This window comes from Salarias fasciatus (genome assembly GCF_902148845.1).
Source record: "Salarias fasciatus chromosome 7 unlocalized genomic scaffold, fSalaFa1.1 super_scaffold_4, whole genome shotgun sequence".
Classification (NCBI taxonomy): Eukaryota; Metazoa; Chordata; class Actinopteri; order Blenniiformes; family Blenniidae; genus Salarias; species Salarias fasciatus.
The window spans coordinates 24,662,085-24,681,125 of record NW_021941229.1 but is presented as its reverse complement, the minus strand read 5'-3'; the positions used below and the strand labels follow the sequence as shown (position 1 = coordinate 24,681,125).

The window sequence follows — 19,041 nt, the reverse complement described above, 5'->3', positions numbered from 1 at the left end:
GAGGGGAGTTTGCATGTTCTCCTGGTGCCCCCCCCCCCCCCCCCCCCAGTCATCCACCATGAGTCCCTGAGCAAGACTGTCCTCACCAGAAAGAAAAAAAACCCTCTTGTCAGTTTAGTGGCCACCGCAGGTCCTCTTAGTTTATAAATGAATTGAAATTGAAGTATGAAATGCTATTTCAATCAGTTGAAGACGGTTTCCTTCATTTTATTCAGCTCAGATTTCACTGAAAAAAGGAAGGAAGTCAAAGTATTTTTTGAAAATGAAGCGAGATTTCGGCAGCATGAGCAGGCTGACACAAAATTTCTCCTCTTTTCTTTGTATATTATGACATAAATTGACCTGCTGCCTCGGGAATCGCACTTCTAATCCAGCAGAAGGAGCTCGCCACGGCGAGGAACTCAAAGGGGTCAAATCACAATAAAAATACTGTTTCAATAAAATGTGAGCCGATTTTCATTCATAAACTGTGGATTGATTTAGTCCAAAACCGAGGGAGCAACATGACCAGCTAGCTTCATATTGATCTAGCATTAACATCAAAGCTTCAAAGCCTCAAGGCCCACATGAATGAAGTATTTCACACACAAACGTCTTTGTCTCGTTGATTTAGATAGATAAGCAAAAATAAACATTTCGCCACAGATGGCTGGTTTAACTCTGCCATATTGTAACGTCTCTGCTTCTGATTTAATGAAATAAAGGAACCAAATCACATTGTTTCCCAAAACATGTCTTTTAAATATGAACATCATCTGCAGATCATCAACTGGGAAAAAAAGATTAAAACAGGTTGACTGGCTGCATTATTGAAGATAAAAGCAAAAAAAAAAAAAAGATCACAAAGTAAAAGTTTCTTTTAAATTAAGAGTTGGTACATTCACCGCAGGTCGATTCGGTAACAGTGTTAAAAGTCTGAGAGTTATTGTGCGTTTGGTCTCTTAACACCTCTGATGTGGGAATAAAATGAACGATTGGAGGGAAAAAAAACCTGAAATACATCAATGGAGGATAAAAAAAATGGAGGCTTGATGGAGCCGAACGCCTCAGGAGGAGAAGTTGAAGGCCGACAGGTCGAAGGACGTGTCCAGCAGCCGCTGCAGCTCCGACAGGTGAGTCTGTTTGTTCCCCGTAGCTGGAGCCGAGGCAGGACCACGACCCGCATACCTGTAAACACACACACACACACACACACACTTTTCAAAGACGCTCCGACTCGAAATGGGCGAAAACGCAATTTTCCAAAAATGCTCGGATGTCGTTTCTATGGAAATGGGGGGGGGGGGCTTCATAGAAATGCTTTGGCTCTGTCTCCATGGAAACAGAAGAAAACACAACTTTTCTAAAATGCTCCCAAGTCATTCCCATAGAAATGGGGGAAAAGCACATTTTTGACAACGCTCAGATTCAGATTCAGATTCAGATTGAGATCGTTAGTTTCTCATTGTTCAGCTGCTGTTAATGTTTTAGTGTTTTGTTCTCTGTAGCATGTGTGTGATTAAAAATACAAAATCAACCCACAGCTCCCTCTAGTGACCCGGCATGCTAACTGTAGCCGTGAAACTTTTCTGAAATGATGCGATTTCACTCAAAATGTTGTCGAGATTTGAAATAAGTAAATCTCCTCTGTGGTTAAACTCTGTGGATCGCAGTGAGAACTCACCAGACGGGCCGCGAGCGCTCGATGGTGGTGCGGATGCGAGGCTTCACGTAGTCGTAGTATCCCTGATTCTTGTGCTCCTCCTGACACCACACCAGGTCTGCGTTTGGGTATCGATCCGACTCGGCCTTCACCAGGTCGAAGGGGAACGGAGAGAGCTGCAGAGCAACGGGAGGGAATCAGGAAGAGTCTCGCTAACCGCAGCCAAATCTGTTCATTTGCAGCGGCTTTAAGTGAAGCTCTGTGTCACCTGTTCGATGCGGACCACGGCCACGCTGTCGTCCATGCCTCGGTTCTTGCGTTCCCGGATCAGTTCGTAGTAAATCTTCCCCGTGCAAAAGACGACTCTCTTCACATTTTGTGGGTGAGCCGCCGCGGGTCCGTCGTCCGGAATAACACGCTTGAAATGTGTTCCTGTGGGATGAAACCAGGTTTAAATCACACAGACGGGAGATTCCGGTCTGTTCTGGATCCTTGATCGACTGGTCCTCCGGAGGGAGCTCACCGGGCAGCATGTCGTCGAAGCTGGACTTGGCCTCTGGGTGGCGCAGCAGAGACTTCGGGGTGAAAACAATCAGCTGAGGAGTGAAAACAGGACATCTTGAAAACTGTGACGGGTGATAAAGTAACTCTACTGCTTTTTTTAAAAACACACGACTTTTAGCTTTAGCTGGAGGAGCGCCACTAATCCTACCTTTCTGACTGCAACATGACACATGTCCAACTGTTAGCATTAGCCTTTACCAACAAATGGATATTTTTCCACACCCCTCGTCCTGGTTCCAGTTAGTGACTCACAGGCTTCCTGAAGGGCTGCAGGATCTGTCTGCGCAGGACGTGGAAGTAGTTGGCGGGAGTGGAGCAGTTCACCACGATCCAGTTACATTCGTACAGCTGACGCACCTCGAAGTCTTCTGTCAGTTTCTGAAGCAGATACAAGCAGGGAAGGACATTTTGCGGGAGGTTCACAATGACTCTTGTGTTTTTGTTTTTGTTTTCATGCGACGACAAAAACTCACGGGGAAAACATCTGGGTCGTCATTGCACATCTGCAGGAACCTCTCTGGTCGAGCTGACGAGTGTTCGGGACCCTGAGAGGAGAGATTTAGCTTCATCTCTGCTTCTAAACAAAGTTGAAATCCTGCAAACGCTTGAAGACACTCGGTTTGTCACAAACTTCAATTCAACACATTTAAAAATCTCAGATGTCAGAAAGTTCAAAGCTACAAATACACTAAATCTGCATGTAAAATTAAAAGTTTACCTTCCTATACATTTGAAACAAAAAAGCTAATAAAACAACCACGCTAAATTTAATGGATGACGTTTGGCACAAATTGATCTCTTAATGCTAATGCTACTTCGTTAGCGTCCACTGCTGCCATCTGCTGTTCACTTCCTGGTCTCACTGCCGGCTCCGGGGTTTCCTACCATTCCCTCCATGCCGTGCGGCAGCAGCAGCACGATGCCGTTCTGACGGACCCACTTGGCCTGTCCGGAGCTGATGAACTGGTCGATGATGCACTGGGCCGTGTTGTGGAAGTCTCCGAACTGAGCCTCCCACAGGACCAGAGCGTTGGGGCTGGCCATGGCGAAGCCCAGCTCGAAACCTGAGGGCAGCGCAGGAGGAGGAGGAGGAGGAGGACCACAAAATGCTTCAGACAAATGGTCTACTTCAGACGAAGACACGACGAAGAGTTAGCTTGGCATTAGCATTATCTGATTTAGCGTCAATGTATGTTCTTGTTTCTGTCTCAAAACAACCAAATCATGTTGGTGGAGCTCTAGGAGGAGGATGAACTGATGAAGGGGCGAAACATCTAACAAGACAAAAGACAGAATCTGTCGGACCTGAATAGTTTCACCATTACCTGAAGCTATTCATCCAGAAAAAAACCTGCTCTTTTTATAGTGTTGTAATCAAGACCACCTAACCCAAGACTGAGTCCAGACCGAGACCTTGAACGTGATCACTCGAGTACTTCAACACTCTGTTACTGTTTCATTAAACTCCTGTTTACTGAAAGAGACGCTGAATGTCGATTGGCTTTAGCAGGATCTGAAGCAAGTGTGTCTTTCATCCTGCTCTTCCCACTGATTGTTAGCATTAGCATCGTCCCAAGCTGCTGTTTCTCTGTTCCGCTAGCTGTTCCCACTGCTAGCTTTAGCGTCATCTGAAGCTGGTCCTTTTACACTGAACTCCCGTCTTCTGTCGGTGTGCACCATCATTTACCGGTGGCTTTAGCAGCTTTAGCATTATCTGAACTTGAACGGCATGCTGAGACCTTTAGCTGCTGTGATTAGCATTAGCATGCTTAAAAACCTGCTAGCCTCCCTCTGCACCACACTACAGCCATACAGTGAAGTGTAGGTTCTTTGAGTGTGTTTGTTGAGGCTATTTGTGAAGCAGCTGTTGTGGCGTTAGCGAGGCTCACCGAGGACGCCGTACTCGGACAGGGAGCTGTTGCAGACGGTGTAGGGAGCCTGATCTGGCGAGATGTAATTCATGGGGATGCAGATCCTCTTGTCCACATTCTGGTCATGAAGGACGTGGTGACGGTGGCTGAGAGGGGAGGTTCCAGACCAGAGTATCACGCAGAATCAAACACACCCCGTTACCCACCGCTGACACCTCCAGAACAGCTGTGAGATGTGTGTGTATGTGTGTGTGTGTGTGTGTGTGTGTGTGTGTGTGTGTGTGTGTGTGTGTGTGTGTGTGTTACCTGAACGTTCCTCGCTCCACGTCCTGCCCGCTGAGCCGGACGTGGATCCCCTCTTTGAGCAGGGACCCGAAGGCCATGTACTCCCCCAGCGCCCAGTCGCACACCCGCTGGGACACCATGTTGGCTCGGCCCCTCAGGATGCGGCTCAGACCTACAGCATTGGCGAGACACACACATCTGTGAGAGAGGCAAAAACACGCCGCGCCGACGTGGAAAGGACGGGGAGGTCAAACCTTACCTCCGTGAATGGTAAAGTCCTGCTCCGGCACCGACGCCGCGATGTTCCCGATGTGGACGAGGTCCTGCTCCGGGAGTCCGGTGGAGGGAGAGTTCAAGCTTCTGGGCTGACCGTCCAGCGTGAAGAAACCTGAAGGCACGACACGCGGTTCAATACTCATCTGAAACGTCTGCCTCGGCGGATGTTCATGACATTATAATGACAACAATAAAAAACTGTAGACATTATTATATATTTAGCAGTTTGAGCCGTTTTATCACTTTTATCCTTTTTTTCAAAGATATTTCAAATCAATAGCAGTGTTTTAGTAGTTTCTGCTGTTTTAGCGATTAAAGAAAATTTGGAGTGTTTATGGTCATTTCTGACATCTGAGCAGTTTGAGCATTTTCGGTATTTTTTGTGATGTTTTAACTGTTGAAGCCTATTTTACCTTCACGTAGCCATTTGTAGACAGTTTTAGGTTTTGTTTTAGTTGTGCACTCTCTCTCCCCTTTCCTCTCACGCTCTCTCTCACTTGCTCTCTCCGTCTCTCTGTGTCTTTCTCCCTCTCTCTCTAAGAAAAAATCTTTATTGACTGTAATGTTAAAAAAATTATAATATTCAATATTGATCGTTTTCCAAAAGGAGTTGAATACAACATGCCACATCTCCTCATTGTAAGCAATGAAAGTGGGAATGTGTGTGTTTGTATGTATTTATGTGTGTGTGTGTGTGTGCGAGTATGGTCAAAGTGTGGCTATGATTTTTATTTCACTATACACTAATTTTTATCTTAATGCTCTAAAGCACTTTTTGTTTAATAAGAAAAGTGCTTTATAAATAAAGCCTAATTTGATACAACAATAACGCCTCGTCTATGCCGAGCAGTGACAGAGCGCTGCATGAAGGTGGGAAAAGCATCAACAAGGACAACACAACGTGCTGCAAAGCTCCGTCTGTGTCTTGTGAAAAGGTATTTTAAAAAGCAGGTGAAATAATAGAAAAAATAAAAACAGCTGTTCTTTGAACAAATGATCTCACTTCACAGTGAAACTGCTTTAACACTTAATGTCCACTTGATGGCAGAATGGAGCAAACAAAGCGCTCTGATGAAGCCTGGGCCCATGAGGAAAGCTTCAGTGCTTCCTGAGGTTTCATCTCGCCGTCAGACTTTCTCAGATCAGCTCTGTTAGGTTGAGGAGGTTTCCCTAAATACCAGCGGCTCGTACCGGGCCACGGCGAGTCCAGCCAGTGTTTGATGTGCAGGATCTTCTCGTCTTTGGAGTGAGTGTAGGCCTCCTCGCAGATTCGGTCGTATTTGGCCACTTCCTCCTAAATAAGACAAGAGGAAGAAGAGAATCGTCAGTCTGTCTCTTCACTCCTGGGATTCCAGGATAACTGCAGGTTGTAGCGTTCTCAGGAGCGCCGCCACGTTGCTTCACCTCGTACTGCTGCATGGTGACGACTCCTTCGCCGACCAGCTTCTCCACGTACTTCTGCAGGACGGCTTTCTGCTTCTTGATCTGCTTGTACATCAGCGGCTGCGTGAACATCGGCTCGTCCATCTCGTTGTGGCCGTTACGCCGGTAGCACACCTGAGAGTGATTTAAAGACGGACCTTTACTCAGTTTTATTCCACATCCCTCTCTCTCTCTCTTTAATATTGAAAAAGTGGTTCTGAACATCCTAAATGCTTCTGAACATTTCATCTCACCAGGTCCACGACCACGTCCTTGTGGAACGTGTTCCTCCACTCGGCCGCCACGTTGCACACGTACATCACGGCCTCGGGGTCGTCGGCGTTGACGTGGAAGATGGGAGCGTTGACGACTCGGGCCACGTCCGTCGGGTACGGCGATGACCGGGCCATCCGGGGGTCTGTGGTGAAGCCGATCTGGGAGGGACAGACGGGCGAATGAGAAACAACGAAAAGGAGCCGGAAGTACTGAAGAAGAACCCTCAAACTGAACCAGATGAGGGTCATGGCCTTTTTGTTTAGGGCTCCTCTTCAGATTTTATCATTACTTTAAGGATAATTAACCTGAGATTATTCAAATGTAGATTTGGCATGTCAACATATGAGACGATACGAGTGTGCTAGAAAGAATACCTTTTAAATTTCAGTAATGACGGATGGAAAATTGAAATGTCAGCCTATGTAGCCGAAGCAAAGCGTGGAGGCGTCACCTGGTTGTTGACCACGACGTGCACGGTTCCGTGGGTGCTGTAGGACGGCAGGTCGGACAGGTGGAACGTCTCGTACACGATGCCCTGGCCGGCGAAGGCGGCGTCGCCGTGGATCAGGATGGACATCACCTGGGAGGAGGAGCCACGTTCGGGAGAGAAGCAGCTTTCAGTGAAAAACCCGACCATGTCCTATTCCATGGAAACGGCAGAAACACTGAAAGCGATGTAACCAGCATGCTGGGCCACAAGGTGGCGCTTCTGGTCGTTGTTTTTGTAATGAAATCACACACAGCCTCGCGGAGTAACAACATGCTATAAACATTACCAGAGCTTCAAAGTCATTAAAAAAACTAAACCAGAATCTGTTTTTCACTTTTTGACACTATTATTTCACGCATTGCGTTTTCACTGGTGACCTCCGTCTGTCGGACCGTGGCAGCAGCGTACCCTCTTGCCCTCCGAGTCCCCCAGGTAGAACTGCTCGGCTTTGGTCTTGCCCTGCACCACCGGGTCCACGGCCTCCAGGTGGGACGGGTTGGCCACCAGGGACAGCGTGATGGGCCGGTCCGTCACCCGGTTCATCCTCTTGTGGTACATGCCCAGGTGGTACTTGACGTCTCCGGAGCCCTGACGGACCACAAGGCCACATCTTTAGATCATTAAGAGGGTCAGACTGCCATAACGCAGACTGAAGAGCACCCCTGCTGGTCAAGTAACTACATTGCAGTTAATGCCGTAACATCTTCTTCTGTTCTGGCCCTGTGCGTTTGACATCCACGGTCTAATGCATCAAGTATGTGGTGGAGATTTAAGATCCAGACCTCGTCTGCAGCCTCTAACTTGGAGTCGAACTGGCAGAAGATTTGGTCGAGTTCTTTGCGGATGACGTTCGCCAGAACATTGAGTCGGCCTCTGGAAAGGAAAGCACCGAGACCTCAGTGTGTTTGCTTCAGTTCAACGCAGGAACACAGTGAAAGGCTGTTCTAAACAAAAAGACTTAAATCGAGGAAAAATGTTTCCAGAAGCTGAGCAGTCTGAACCTGTGAGGCATCCCCATGATGACGCTCTCCACGCCGCTCTCGCTGGACTTGTCGATGATGGTCTTGAGAGCCGGGATGAGCGACTCGCAGCCCTCCAGGCCGAACCGTTTCTCCGAAGACCACTTCCTCTGGAGGAACTCCTCGAACCTGCGGAGGCGGCACACACCGTCAGACTCTGCGCCGGCGCCGGCTTCCCGAGGCGTGCGGCGGTCACGGGGAGGATGGCGGACCGGGTCGACCGGATCATCCGGGCCAGCAGCGTCCTCTTCTGCTCCTCGGTGAACTGCATGATTCCCGGAGTCTCGAACTTCTGCCGGATCCACTGACACTGCTCCACGTCGTTGATGAACATGAACTCCACGCCGATGTGCTGGCAGTACGCCACCTGCAGGGAACCACACACATCCATCAACCTTCATCTCTACAGGAAGACCCGGCGACGCCTGCCATCGGGTTTAATGCGTCGGGTTTCTACCTCCAGGCGTCGGATAATCTCTCGGAGAGGCAGGCCGCCGTCGTCACCGCCGATAAACGTGGTTTTGGGAAGTCGGAAAACTTTGTCCAGGTCACTCTCGGCCAGCCCGTAAAAACCTGAAACAAAGCGTGAGATGGAACTGGGATGAAGGAAGGACGCCTGAAGGAAGCAGCAGGGCGAGGTCAAACCTTCCAGGAATCTGTGATCCGCTGATTTTATCTTCATCCTCTGTTTTGAACTCTGCGTTCAGATGTTTAATCTGACAGATTACACAATCCGCCTCCACACCAGAGGGGAACAAATCTTTACGGTCACAGTTTGGTTAGAAAGAGTCAATTCCATTTTGTGAGTAGACCCAAAAGAACCGACTCTCTGAAAAGAACCGGAATTCCCATCATAACTAATTCAGTGGAGAAGCTGAAAAATAGGATTGATTAATTAACTTTATTCACCAATCAGGAAAATTTATTAGTGGCTTGTTTTCTAAAGAAGGTAAATAAATGCTATAATACAACTCGCTTCTCACTTTAAGACAAAAACGGATGCTGTCACAAATGTAATTTTCATATTCCCAGGAAAAAGAAATTGAAGCTATCCTGGAGAAAATATACGAGGGGGTACCGGAAAGTTCCCGGACTGTGTTTATAATTTTAAAACAAGAATGACTTCAGACTTGTGGCCGTTATATGTCGCTATAGCATAGCCTTGAGGATAACTGTGAAAAATTTCACCTCCCAAAGACACACAGGCAGCTCACAGCCAGTGTTTATGTTACTGCAGTCCCGCCCCCTTCTTCGAAAAATGCGAAAATGGTGCCGCGCCTCTGAACCATGAAGCAGAACCAGGCTGGCGTGGACATGTGCCAGGAGCTGAACAGGCAGCTGGAGGACGATGGAGGCTGTTTGGGAAGAAAATCACTGCTGCGGCGCTCCGGGAGGCGGTCAGGCTGAAGCAGCCAGCGCTGTGGGAGACTGGGAAGTGTTTTACGCACAGGGCTCTGCGCGTAAAACAGTTCCTGATGAGAAACGGCATGGCCCTGCTGCTCCATCCGCCGTATCCCCTCGATTTAGCACCTTGCGACTTCTGTCTCTTCCCAAGAATGAACCCGGAACTGAAGGGGCGGAGATTTGATGACGTGGAAGAGGTCAAAAAAAAAAAATCGAAGACAGCTCTTAAAGGGACCATTACGCAGTAGCATGCTGACTGTTCTGAGCAATGGAAATCCCGGAAATCCCGGCTGCAGCGCTGTATTCAAGCCGAAGGAGAGGACTTTGAAGGTGACAGGTTTGATTAAATGTGAAAATAAAAAAATAAAAAGTTATAACCACAGTCCGGTTTCTTTCCGGTACCCCCTCGTAAATAAATCCAGGGCTCCTTAAAGGCACTGAAGAAATGAACACAATTGTACACAAGAAGTGAAACTGCACAACTTACGTTGTATTTTGGGTTTCTGTTTACACAACAACGATGCTGTTTCAGAGCGTTGAGACGCTTTGCGTCAGGAATCCAAACTGTTCGCATTCTGTCCCTGAGACTTCTGTTCAGGACCTGGAAGTTCTGAACCAACCAGACCGACTGGATGGAGACCGAACCTCCCCCCCACCTTCCTTCCCTTTTGACCTGCAGGTTCCAGGAAACGCTCCCACACTTTCCTGTTCAACCCACTGAACACGTTTCTCTTCATACTCTGCTTATCTGCAGGGCAACGGCACGTTTTCACTCTCTGAGCTGAGCCTCACAGTTTTTACCACCTGCAATAAAAACTCCCAATTTCATTATTTTACTTCAGATTACAAAGATAACAGCAAACAAAATTATATGTTGTTGTTTTTTCCTACTGATGAGGATGATTCACATACATTTTGCAAACTATTTTAAATATAATTTTTTTTCTGGTTTTTTTTTGACAAAAAACTAATCAAGTTGTGTGCACAAGATAGAAAAATGAACCTTTTAAGCTTTTTTAATTATTTTAAATTCTCATAATTCCTATTTATTTCATAATAAAAAAAAAGGTTCTATATTCTTCAATTTTTTGATCTCATGAAAGATGTTGGATTTCTTCAAGTCTTATCATAAATACTGTATATATTTTTTTATTCTTGACTGTGGATAATCATGTTATAATGTTCCAGAAGTTAGTTCCAAGCATTAAAAACGGCCCCCAGCTGGTTTTGGGAGGTGGGTGTGGTGAAGCTTATCTGCTCCGGACGGAGATAAGAGGCTGAGGGGTGAAGCGAGGGGTGGAGCGAGGGGGAGTCCCCGGCTCCTTCCCTCCGACTCCGTCAGCCCGTGGTGCTGCTCTGCTGACAGAACGGGAGAGTCGGTGTCCAGCTCCTGTCTTACATAACGCATCCATAGACTTTGCTCTGAGAGCAGGCTGGAAACACTGACCTCCGCCTGCTGCCTGCCTTCAGCAGAACCAGAACCACAACTGTCCTCCTTGTCAGAGTAGCCTTTATTGTCATCGCAACAAGTTACCGAAGTTACAAGTTACAACAAAATTGTTGTTGTCGTGTAAACAGAACCAAAGAAAATCCCAGTGGACCATCTTATGTGTCGATTCTACCGGCTTTTAATAACTTCTTTCTGGTCTCTACGTCTCTTGAAAAACGATCACGGTCTCGATTCACTGCTGAAGCTTTCCGTCGGATCAAAGCTTTCAGAATGTGACAGCAGAGCCGCATAGCGAGAGAGTTACAACAATGACCGTCCGGTTACGCCATTTTTTGTCCAGCATTAGTCTCTGTATTGTTTATTTATGTCGGTTACTGGCCGTGTTAAACACATCAGTGCCAACATTTTTGATGGCATCCAGTAACCCACAAAAATATACAATACAGAGACGACTGCTGGACAAAAAATGGTGGAACTGAACGGTTATTGTTGTAACTCTCTCACTATACGGCTCTGGGTGAAACGCCTCCAGAGTCAAATAGTCTAAAAACCTCTCTGATAAGGCCCATACGGGCCTGGCATGAATACTACAGCACTTCACTTTTCACAAATATATTAAAAGTTTTACTCAATATACAAGAATAGAAAAAAAAAAGACAAGATTTTACAAGTTTTCAGTGATATTCCTCTGTAAAGCGCTTTACAATCAACAAATCGATGCAGAAAGGCTCCTTCTTCATGTTTTTGCCTTTACAATCGAAGACGGCAGTGAGTTGTGGAGATACTGATAAACTGGAGGCTATCGGAGTGTTTCCTGCGCTCTGCATCGGGTGTAGAGATCTCCTCTACGAGTCGTCCCCTGACCTCGGCGACCTCCGGCACAAAGCGGGGCCTGACAATGCAGCTATTCGCAGTGAAAACGTCCCGGCACCGGTCGCAACAATCAGAGGCCCAACCTTTTCAGCGGGCACAAAGAGAGCCGGCGGCAGGCCCGCAACGCACTGACACACTCCACAACACCGTTGAACAGGCCGACACACCCCTGCCGGTTCAGACTCCACGGCCGGGCCCTGCAGAGGAGTCTCCTGCTGTTTACTCAGACTTTCTCCCCCGCTTTTGCTGAGACGGCACAAATAATCATGACTGCGGTGGAGTCAGCGAGCTATAAATCAGTTGATCAATCAATAATCAGCGGGGAGGGTGAAGCTACCCGCTGGAACACAAACTTTCCTCCCAGCGGATGACCAGATCTTATCTCCCACACACAATAACTCGCCTCGTCCTGATAAGAGGAGGTGGAGAGCGGCTCGATGAGTCCAGGCTCTGTGTAATCTGACATCCTATCTTCTTCTCAAGACGACTCAAACGTTTAGCTAGACCAGGGGTGTTCAACCTGCGGCTCCGGAGCCACATGTGGCTCTTTAGTCCCTCTGCAGCGGCTCCATGAAGCCTTCATGACACGATACGTGAATAAACAATTGACTTTTTTATATATTATCATATGATTCGTCACTCTTCATTCAAAAGGGATTCAAACAAAAGGTAAACGTAAAAATGGGGAAAAACAACAAAACCTCAAGAAATGGGAAAAAAAATTACAGAGCGGTTTAAAAAATCTGAAATGTTGACAATTTCCAACATAAAAAAATGAAATATGGCAGGAAAAAACAAATAAAACTGTTTAAAAACATGTAAAACGGCTAAAACTGCTAAAATTTATAAACTGTCAAAAAAAAAAAAAGCTTTTAAAATCAGGTAGAAAAATAAGTTTAATGTAATTAAATGTTCACTTTTCTGAACTGTAGTTAAAACTTCATGAAGATCTAGTTTTTGTTTGTGCATCAAAACCAAGTATGAAACGTCCTGAGCTGCATTCGCCTCATTTGGTTAAATGTGATTTATGACTCCAGATAAACAGAAAGTCACTAAAATGGCTCTTTTGGTCATAAAGGCTGCAGAACCCTGAACTGGACCACTGAGAAACTGAACGTTCTGGGAAGTGCCTACAAGATGAACCTGTATTTCACTAAAACTGACATTATTAGATCAACTCTGAGTGAACCATCTCTGTTATCTGGACCGATGAACCCAGACGTCCCGGATAACAGTGAATCCTCACCGACGTTCTGGAAGCCCACGGCGCACGGCGTGTCGTCGAAGTCCACGCAGCTGATCTCCAGCGGGTCCAGCTTGGCGATGTGATGCCCTCGAACCTGCACACGTCGGCACAGGTCAGCGCCGGGTCGGCGAGGACCTTCCCGTCTCGGCTCGGCGGCGGGCGGCTCACCTGGTAGGCCCGGATCAGCGTGTGCACGGCCAGGTGGTCCTCCACCAGCCGCTGCGTGTCCGCCTGAGCGCCCGCCGCCGTCTGCGGCCCCGAGAGCGTCGGCGGCGTCCCGCCGAGGGACAGCGGGCTCTGGTAGGCGGCGCCCGGCGGCACCCCGGCGTTCACGTTACGGAAAAATACGTCCCAGGACTGAGGAGGGACGGAGAGAAGGGTTAATGTCAGCTTCACAGCAGGAGACGTCTAGATGCTGATGGTGATAAAAAACAAAGCAGAGTCCTGATGTGAACAGGAGAAAGACCAAAAACCTAATCTGGATGTTAGAGGAGGAAGATGCTCTATATTCTGGATGTCAGTGCTTCTTGAACGACGCAGGTTTGTGATTCAATCACAGCTCAGGAAACGTGCAAAAAGCTACAGATCGCTCTTTGAAAGGCAATCCAGCATTTATTAAGTTGCTAAAGCTAGTCGTTGCTACGGTGAATATAGGCTAACGCTATGATTCATGTTGTGTGAAGAGTTAGCGAGACGATAAAGAGGAGCTTGTTGAAACAGTAGCAGATAAATTAACTGTAAGTTTCCTACAGCAGTTTTCTCTCTTTGAGGAGGGATGAACGACGCGGCGGGTCAATAAAAACATCAGAAACCAGAAAAAGCAGAGCAGAGTGTTGGTTTTTCAGACGCGACGCTGCGTCACATGACACATGCTGAGTGTTTACGTCAATAACAGATGAAACTTGGATGAGAACACAGAAGATGACGGACAGCATTGTCATTGTCACTGTCCTAATGTCAGCATGACTGACATCAAGACCTGCCCACTGACAAAAAACAAGCTACAGAGCATTGTGGGTAGTAAGTGTTATTGTTGCAGCGTTTGTATTGTAGAACTTGATAACTCTGAAGCCCTCATTGGAGGATTTAAAGCTCCGTTCAGCCTGGAATGCTTCCGTGGTTTTTGCCACTTTGCCAGAGATGTGATCGTATTCCTGGAATGTAATGTTGTATCTTTAAATCTTGACGTCCAGGAATGTCCTGCGACGGCACGGCTGTGAACAGCGTTCAGTCGGTGCTCCCGGTCGTTGCCCTTCTGTGGTGCTTTTCTCGTTTTTATTGACAGTCAATCTGATGTTGCTCTACTTGGAAAGCAAAGTTTAAAGTTCCAGATAAGCTGTGCAGGCTGCGGGCAGAGAGCCTGATTTCTCCTGCTGCTGCTGCTGCTTTCAAAACACGCTGGATTACCTGGAGCTACCTTGACGCAGAGCAGCAACAAGGAAGGCCGACTAACAGACACGTTTCACTGTCCATTTTTAAAACCCAGACTGAGACTCTTGTTTGTAGTGTCGCCATTTTATTGTTTTTATTGCATGTTTATGGTTTTGTTGCTCATCCTTCTAGGTTTTTATGTCTATGTTTGGCACTTTGTTTCCTGTTTTCAAACTGCTCTATAAATAAAGGTGAGTTGAGTTCCCACTTTAAACTGGGAATTAAGCCCCGCCCCCAAACACAAACAGATCAATGGCATTGAAGTGCCAGCTTCCCGGGCTCGGACCGGTCTGGATCTGGTTCTCAGTGATCCAAGCCTCTCACCTTGTGCACGCTCCTGGGGTTCTCCAGCCAGGCGTAGTACATCTCCTCCACGTAGTTGGAGCTGGTGCCGTTGAGAAACGGCTCGGAGGCCAGCGGCGTGTTCAAGAGCCTCGCGGGCTGAAACGTCCTGAGGCCGCCGTCCGTGGCGGCGGGGGGTCGGGGCAGCGGCGGCGGCAGGCTCTGGGCCGTCCGCGCCGCTGTCAGAGGCCGGAGCCTCGACACTGTAGTCCTCAAACGATGCATGGCTGCAAGTCAGCCAGAGCTGCTCAGTCCGTCCCGAATCCCGCCTCCGGCGGCGACGGCGGCGTTCCAGATGAGGAGGATCCTCTGGCGGCTCCTCTTGCTCCTCGTCTCCGGCCTCAGCGAGGGTCTCCAACACGTCCCGGCCCCCCCTCAGCTCTCCTCGCCGTCCAGCGGATCCTCTCCAGCCTCAATCAAACATCGGATTGAAACAGTCAGCAGCAGCCCGTTTACACCACGACGTTTCAACTGAACACGCTTCATGTTTGCCTCTGAAAATGACGTCTGTTTACAGAAACACTGAAAGCGACGTCTAGAGACCATCTACTGAACACGTGCACAACAACTATTTACTAACATATATATACATATATGGTTACTACTAATACATAAATATTGAAATGAATTAGTCTCTCAGTGTTTCGATGCTGGCTAAAAATGTTACAATTTTGATTAAAAAAATGTTGTAAAAATAATCTCTTGGAAGATATGTAAATAAAAATATATTAGCTATATTTTAAAAATTGACATGTGACATAATGTCAAAAATTTAACATTCCAAAAAACTGAAAAACATTTTTTAAAAATCAAGTGTATGTATGAGAAAGTATAATGCTGCAGAAACCTGTAGAAAATACCTTCTGATTCTGTTACAAGTTCCTGTTCGACTCATAAAACTCCTGGACTAATGACACAGGGTCAAAGGTCAATATGATGAAAGAAATGGATTAAAAAACATGGAGAGAGTGTTACAGATGAAGAAAAATTTTTTTTAAAAAAACACTCAAAATGAATAACATTTAATAAACCGTCGCAGTTTTAACCTTCTCTAAAAAAAAATAAACCTAATGATATTTCAACAAATATTGAAAATGACAAAAAAAAGTTGTTTCCCTTTTTTAGGGCTAAATTCAACATTTCTATAAGTACCACCTTGCAATCAGTCATGCATAGATTTCTGGGAAAAATGTCATCATATTTTTTGGCCTTGGGGGCGGGGCTACCAGGAGGCCCATGTGGGCCTTCTGACCCTCCTGTAATCTGAATAACCAAACAAATGTCATTAGTCTGAGGTCATGTTGCTCTCTAATGCGACACACCGCTCATAAAAGGTTAAAAAAAGGCTCAAAATGAATTGTGAGGAGAAGGTGTAGAATTTGACTCTTTATGTTGTCGGTTTCACTTGGAGGAGATTTGTTTGTTTTCACGTTAAAAACTGACACGTGTGTTGAAATATGCAGTAGAGGATTGCTGCTCTGCATTGAATAAATAACTCATTCAACTTATTTTAACTCTAACAAGATGGAGATTTATTGTTTGTAGACATATTTAAGAGAAATGTCACTGATCCCCCCTCATGTGGCCCTCACACTTAACATTCTCTAAATCCTGCACTTCTCATGAGCAATCTCTGGGAAATAAACACTCAAAACCAGAATAAATCCAGGAAATTAAGACAGAATCTCACGCCAAAAGGAGAGATTATGTAAATGATTCTTTTTAAATGTTGCAGCAATATATAAATGCACAATAAAATGAGTTAATTCATGTTTAAAGCTCTCACAAAAACAATAATTATAGAAAAAAATCTCCTGAACTTGATAAATCTAGATGTTCTGTTCAGTTTTCTTGCATTTCCACATCCGCTGTTGGCAAATTCTTCAAACCAATTGAAATGATGGAGCTGAATAATGACTTTAACCTTCTCAGTGAAGTAACCTTATCTCAGTGAGTCCATATGACTGCAGTACAGCTGGTACTGTACACACTAAATATAACCCACCGCCCCACATCAACCCGAAATATGGAAACAGCAACACCACAAACACACTTAATTTCCCTTTCCTTTTTCCCTCAATTTCTATCAATTAGAACTGTCTGTTAGGTAATTCAGTGATAATTAACTTCTAAATGGTTTAATTGTGCGCTAATAAAAGTAACTGTGCGCTCAAAGTCCATTTATGTCATTAGAGTTGTTTAATCTTTAAAAGAAATGTTTAATTACGGGTCGATGTTTCAAGAAGAGCATTATTTATGAAAAATATTAATTACTCTGATGAAATTACAGTTTTACTGACCATAACAATAAAAAAGCCTGCACGAGCTCTCCGCAAAACGTGACGTAACGAGGTGATTGAAGTCTCCGCAGGCGCACACGGACACGCGCAGCCACATCTGCCAAAAGTGTTTAAAAAAACTAAACTAAACCAAGTCGTCCTCCTCCCGTCAGTTCTGAGCTCAGACGTTAACTTCGAGGCTGAAGCGTTAACGCGCCTCATGCGGATTTGCTTTTTGCTTTGTCTTTTGTTTTTAAATGTTTACCTGCGCTCTGGACTCGCCGGTGCTCGCGCTGCTCTCCCCCCCGCAGCCTCTCGTGGAGTGAATGACGAGCACGCCCAGCAAGAGGGCCAAGCGCGCGCACGACGCGGCGCGCACACGAACGCCGTCAACGCCGGTTACGTCATCGGACGTTGAACAAATTATGTTTTGTTTAAAACACCAAATAAATAAATTAAGACTTTAAAATTAAAGTTATATTCCTTAAGTTAATTTTGTCCGTAGTTTGTCAAATTTATCACCTAAATAAAAAAAATTCAAAAAATTGAACATTATATGCTATATACACTTTTTCAAATGTACTGTGTATGTGCTTAGAACTGTGATAATAATTAATTTAGTACTACTACTACTACTACTATTAGTAGTAGTAATATAATAATAATAATATAATAATAATAATAATAATAATAATAAATAATAATAAGAATAATAATAATAATAATATAATAATAGTAATAATAATAATAATAATAATAATAATAATAATAATAATGATAATAATAATAATAATAATAATAATAATATGCTTTAAAACTTGTCTTCAAAGAGTCCTGGTGTTGGGACTCGTGAATTTGTCTCGTGTTTGTGGATCCTGCTGAATGAGTTTCTAATGTCATTGTGTTGTAAAGTCAATAATGTCTCACGTGACAGTGAAGACGAACATTCCTATAGGTTAAAGACTGTCAACACTTTCAATTCAGCTTCTTTCCTCTTGTCATACCGGTTTAGATGTTTGAGAATTTGACAGTAAAAACATTCATCAACACCGTCCAAAGCCGAAGATGACAAAACCACATGTCTACGAAGCCAACATTCCAAAACAGCTGGGACAAGTGTATAAAATGCAAATAAAACACAGTGGAATCAATTAATAATTTCATGAAATTCTATTTTACTCACAATAACAATGTCATTTTGTAGAAGAAGTGGAATTAGGATGGAATTAAGGAAGATGCTCTAAACTGTAATGTGGATGTTTGAAGGAGGAAGATGCTCTATAATCTGGACATTAGTGTAATAACAACTAGAACTGCAGCGACGGTGGAAACAGCTTCTGTAACTGTAACTCAGTCGTTGATCTGACTCACTCAGGGGTCTCAGGTGAGTTCATGTAATGACTGAAGGCGAAAGCAGCAACAATCGCAGAGGACTGTCAGCTGCTCTGTCTCGACACGTGAGGCGGTCCTTCTCCCCGGGCGGCGAGCGCGCCCACACGAACATACATAATCTGGTCTGAGTGCTGGATGTTCCTTCTTTATGGCGCTGCCTCACACGGAGCAATAACTGATGACCTTTGTCCTCCAGATTATGTAAAGAGCAAGTTAATGAACTTGTGCTGGTCCCTGTCAGGCCAGATAACAGATGAGTGAACAAAGAAGTGTTTATTCTGTGTCAACACCACCTTCCAGGATTTATAGCAATGTTTTATAATTACAGCTTTTATTTATAGAGCACTGATAGATTATGTAAAAGTGATCTTTCTGGTTCCATAAATAAAATCATCTGTTTACATTTCTAATGATTTGTTGATTTACTGAGGTCAGATATTTCCTGGAACTCATATTAATGATTATTTTTTTTTCATCCTGTCATCAGTTTGAGTGCAGACTGGTCTGCAGCCCTGCAGCATGATGCTGCCGCCACCATGCCTCGCTGTAGGGACAGTCAATGAACAAAACGTCCTCAAACTGCTGTCGTCGGGTAAAGACGAGGCGGACGCCCGGGCGTGGATGGATGAGCGGAGGTCACGGCTTCGCCCTGCATCCTGGGTTTATTGGTTCACACACGGGTTACATCTGATCACATGTTCAATATCAATAACCATCATTAGAGAACAAATAAAAAAAAAAAAAGAAAATCAGCCAGAGAAGAGAAAAGCTCCCATTTA

At 45.4% G+C, this 19,041-nt stretch overlaps 1 protein-coding gene across 1 annotated transcript; it reads right to left on the bottom strand.

The window, feature by feature from the left end:
* Positions 1 to 587: 587 nt before the first annotated feature.
* On the bottom strand, positions 588 to 17,191 carry ogdhb (oxoglutarate dehydrogenase b). The gene is made up of 23 exons (XM_030084632.1): positions 17,136 to 17,191; positions 14,574 to 15,002; positions 12,987 to 13,175; positions 12,819 to 12,912; positions 8,303 to 8,418; positions 8,058 to 8,212; positions 7,828 to 7,974; positions 7,609 to 7,699; positions 7,235 to 7,414; positions 6,788 to 6,916; positions 6,315 to 6,494; positions 6,043 to 6,195; positions 5,830 to 5,932; positions 4,622 to 4,750; positions 4,384 to 4,534; positions 4,096 to 4,223; positions 3,092 to 3,270; positions 2,680 to 2,751; positions 2,459 to 2,584; positions 2,166 to 2,238; positions 1,911 to 2,074; positions 1,664 to 1,818; positions 588 to 1,167 (listed from the first exon to the last, which is right to left on the bottom strand). Exons 2-23 carry the CDS (start codon positions 14,814 to 14,816, stop codon positions 1,047 to 1,049), a joined length of 3,078 nt encoding a protein of 1,025 aa, XP_029940492.1. The 5' UTR covers positions 14,817 to 15,002; positions 17,136 to 17,191; the 3' UTR covers positions 588 to 1,046.
* Positions 17,192 to 19,041: the final 1,850 nt, after the last annotated feature.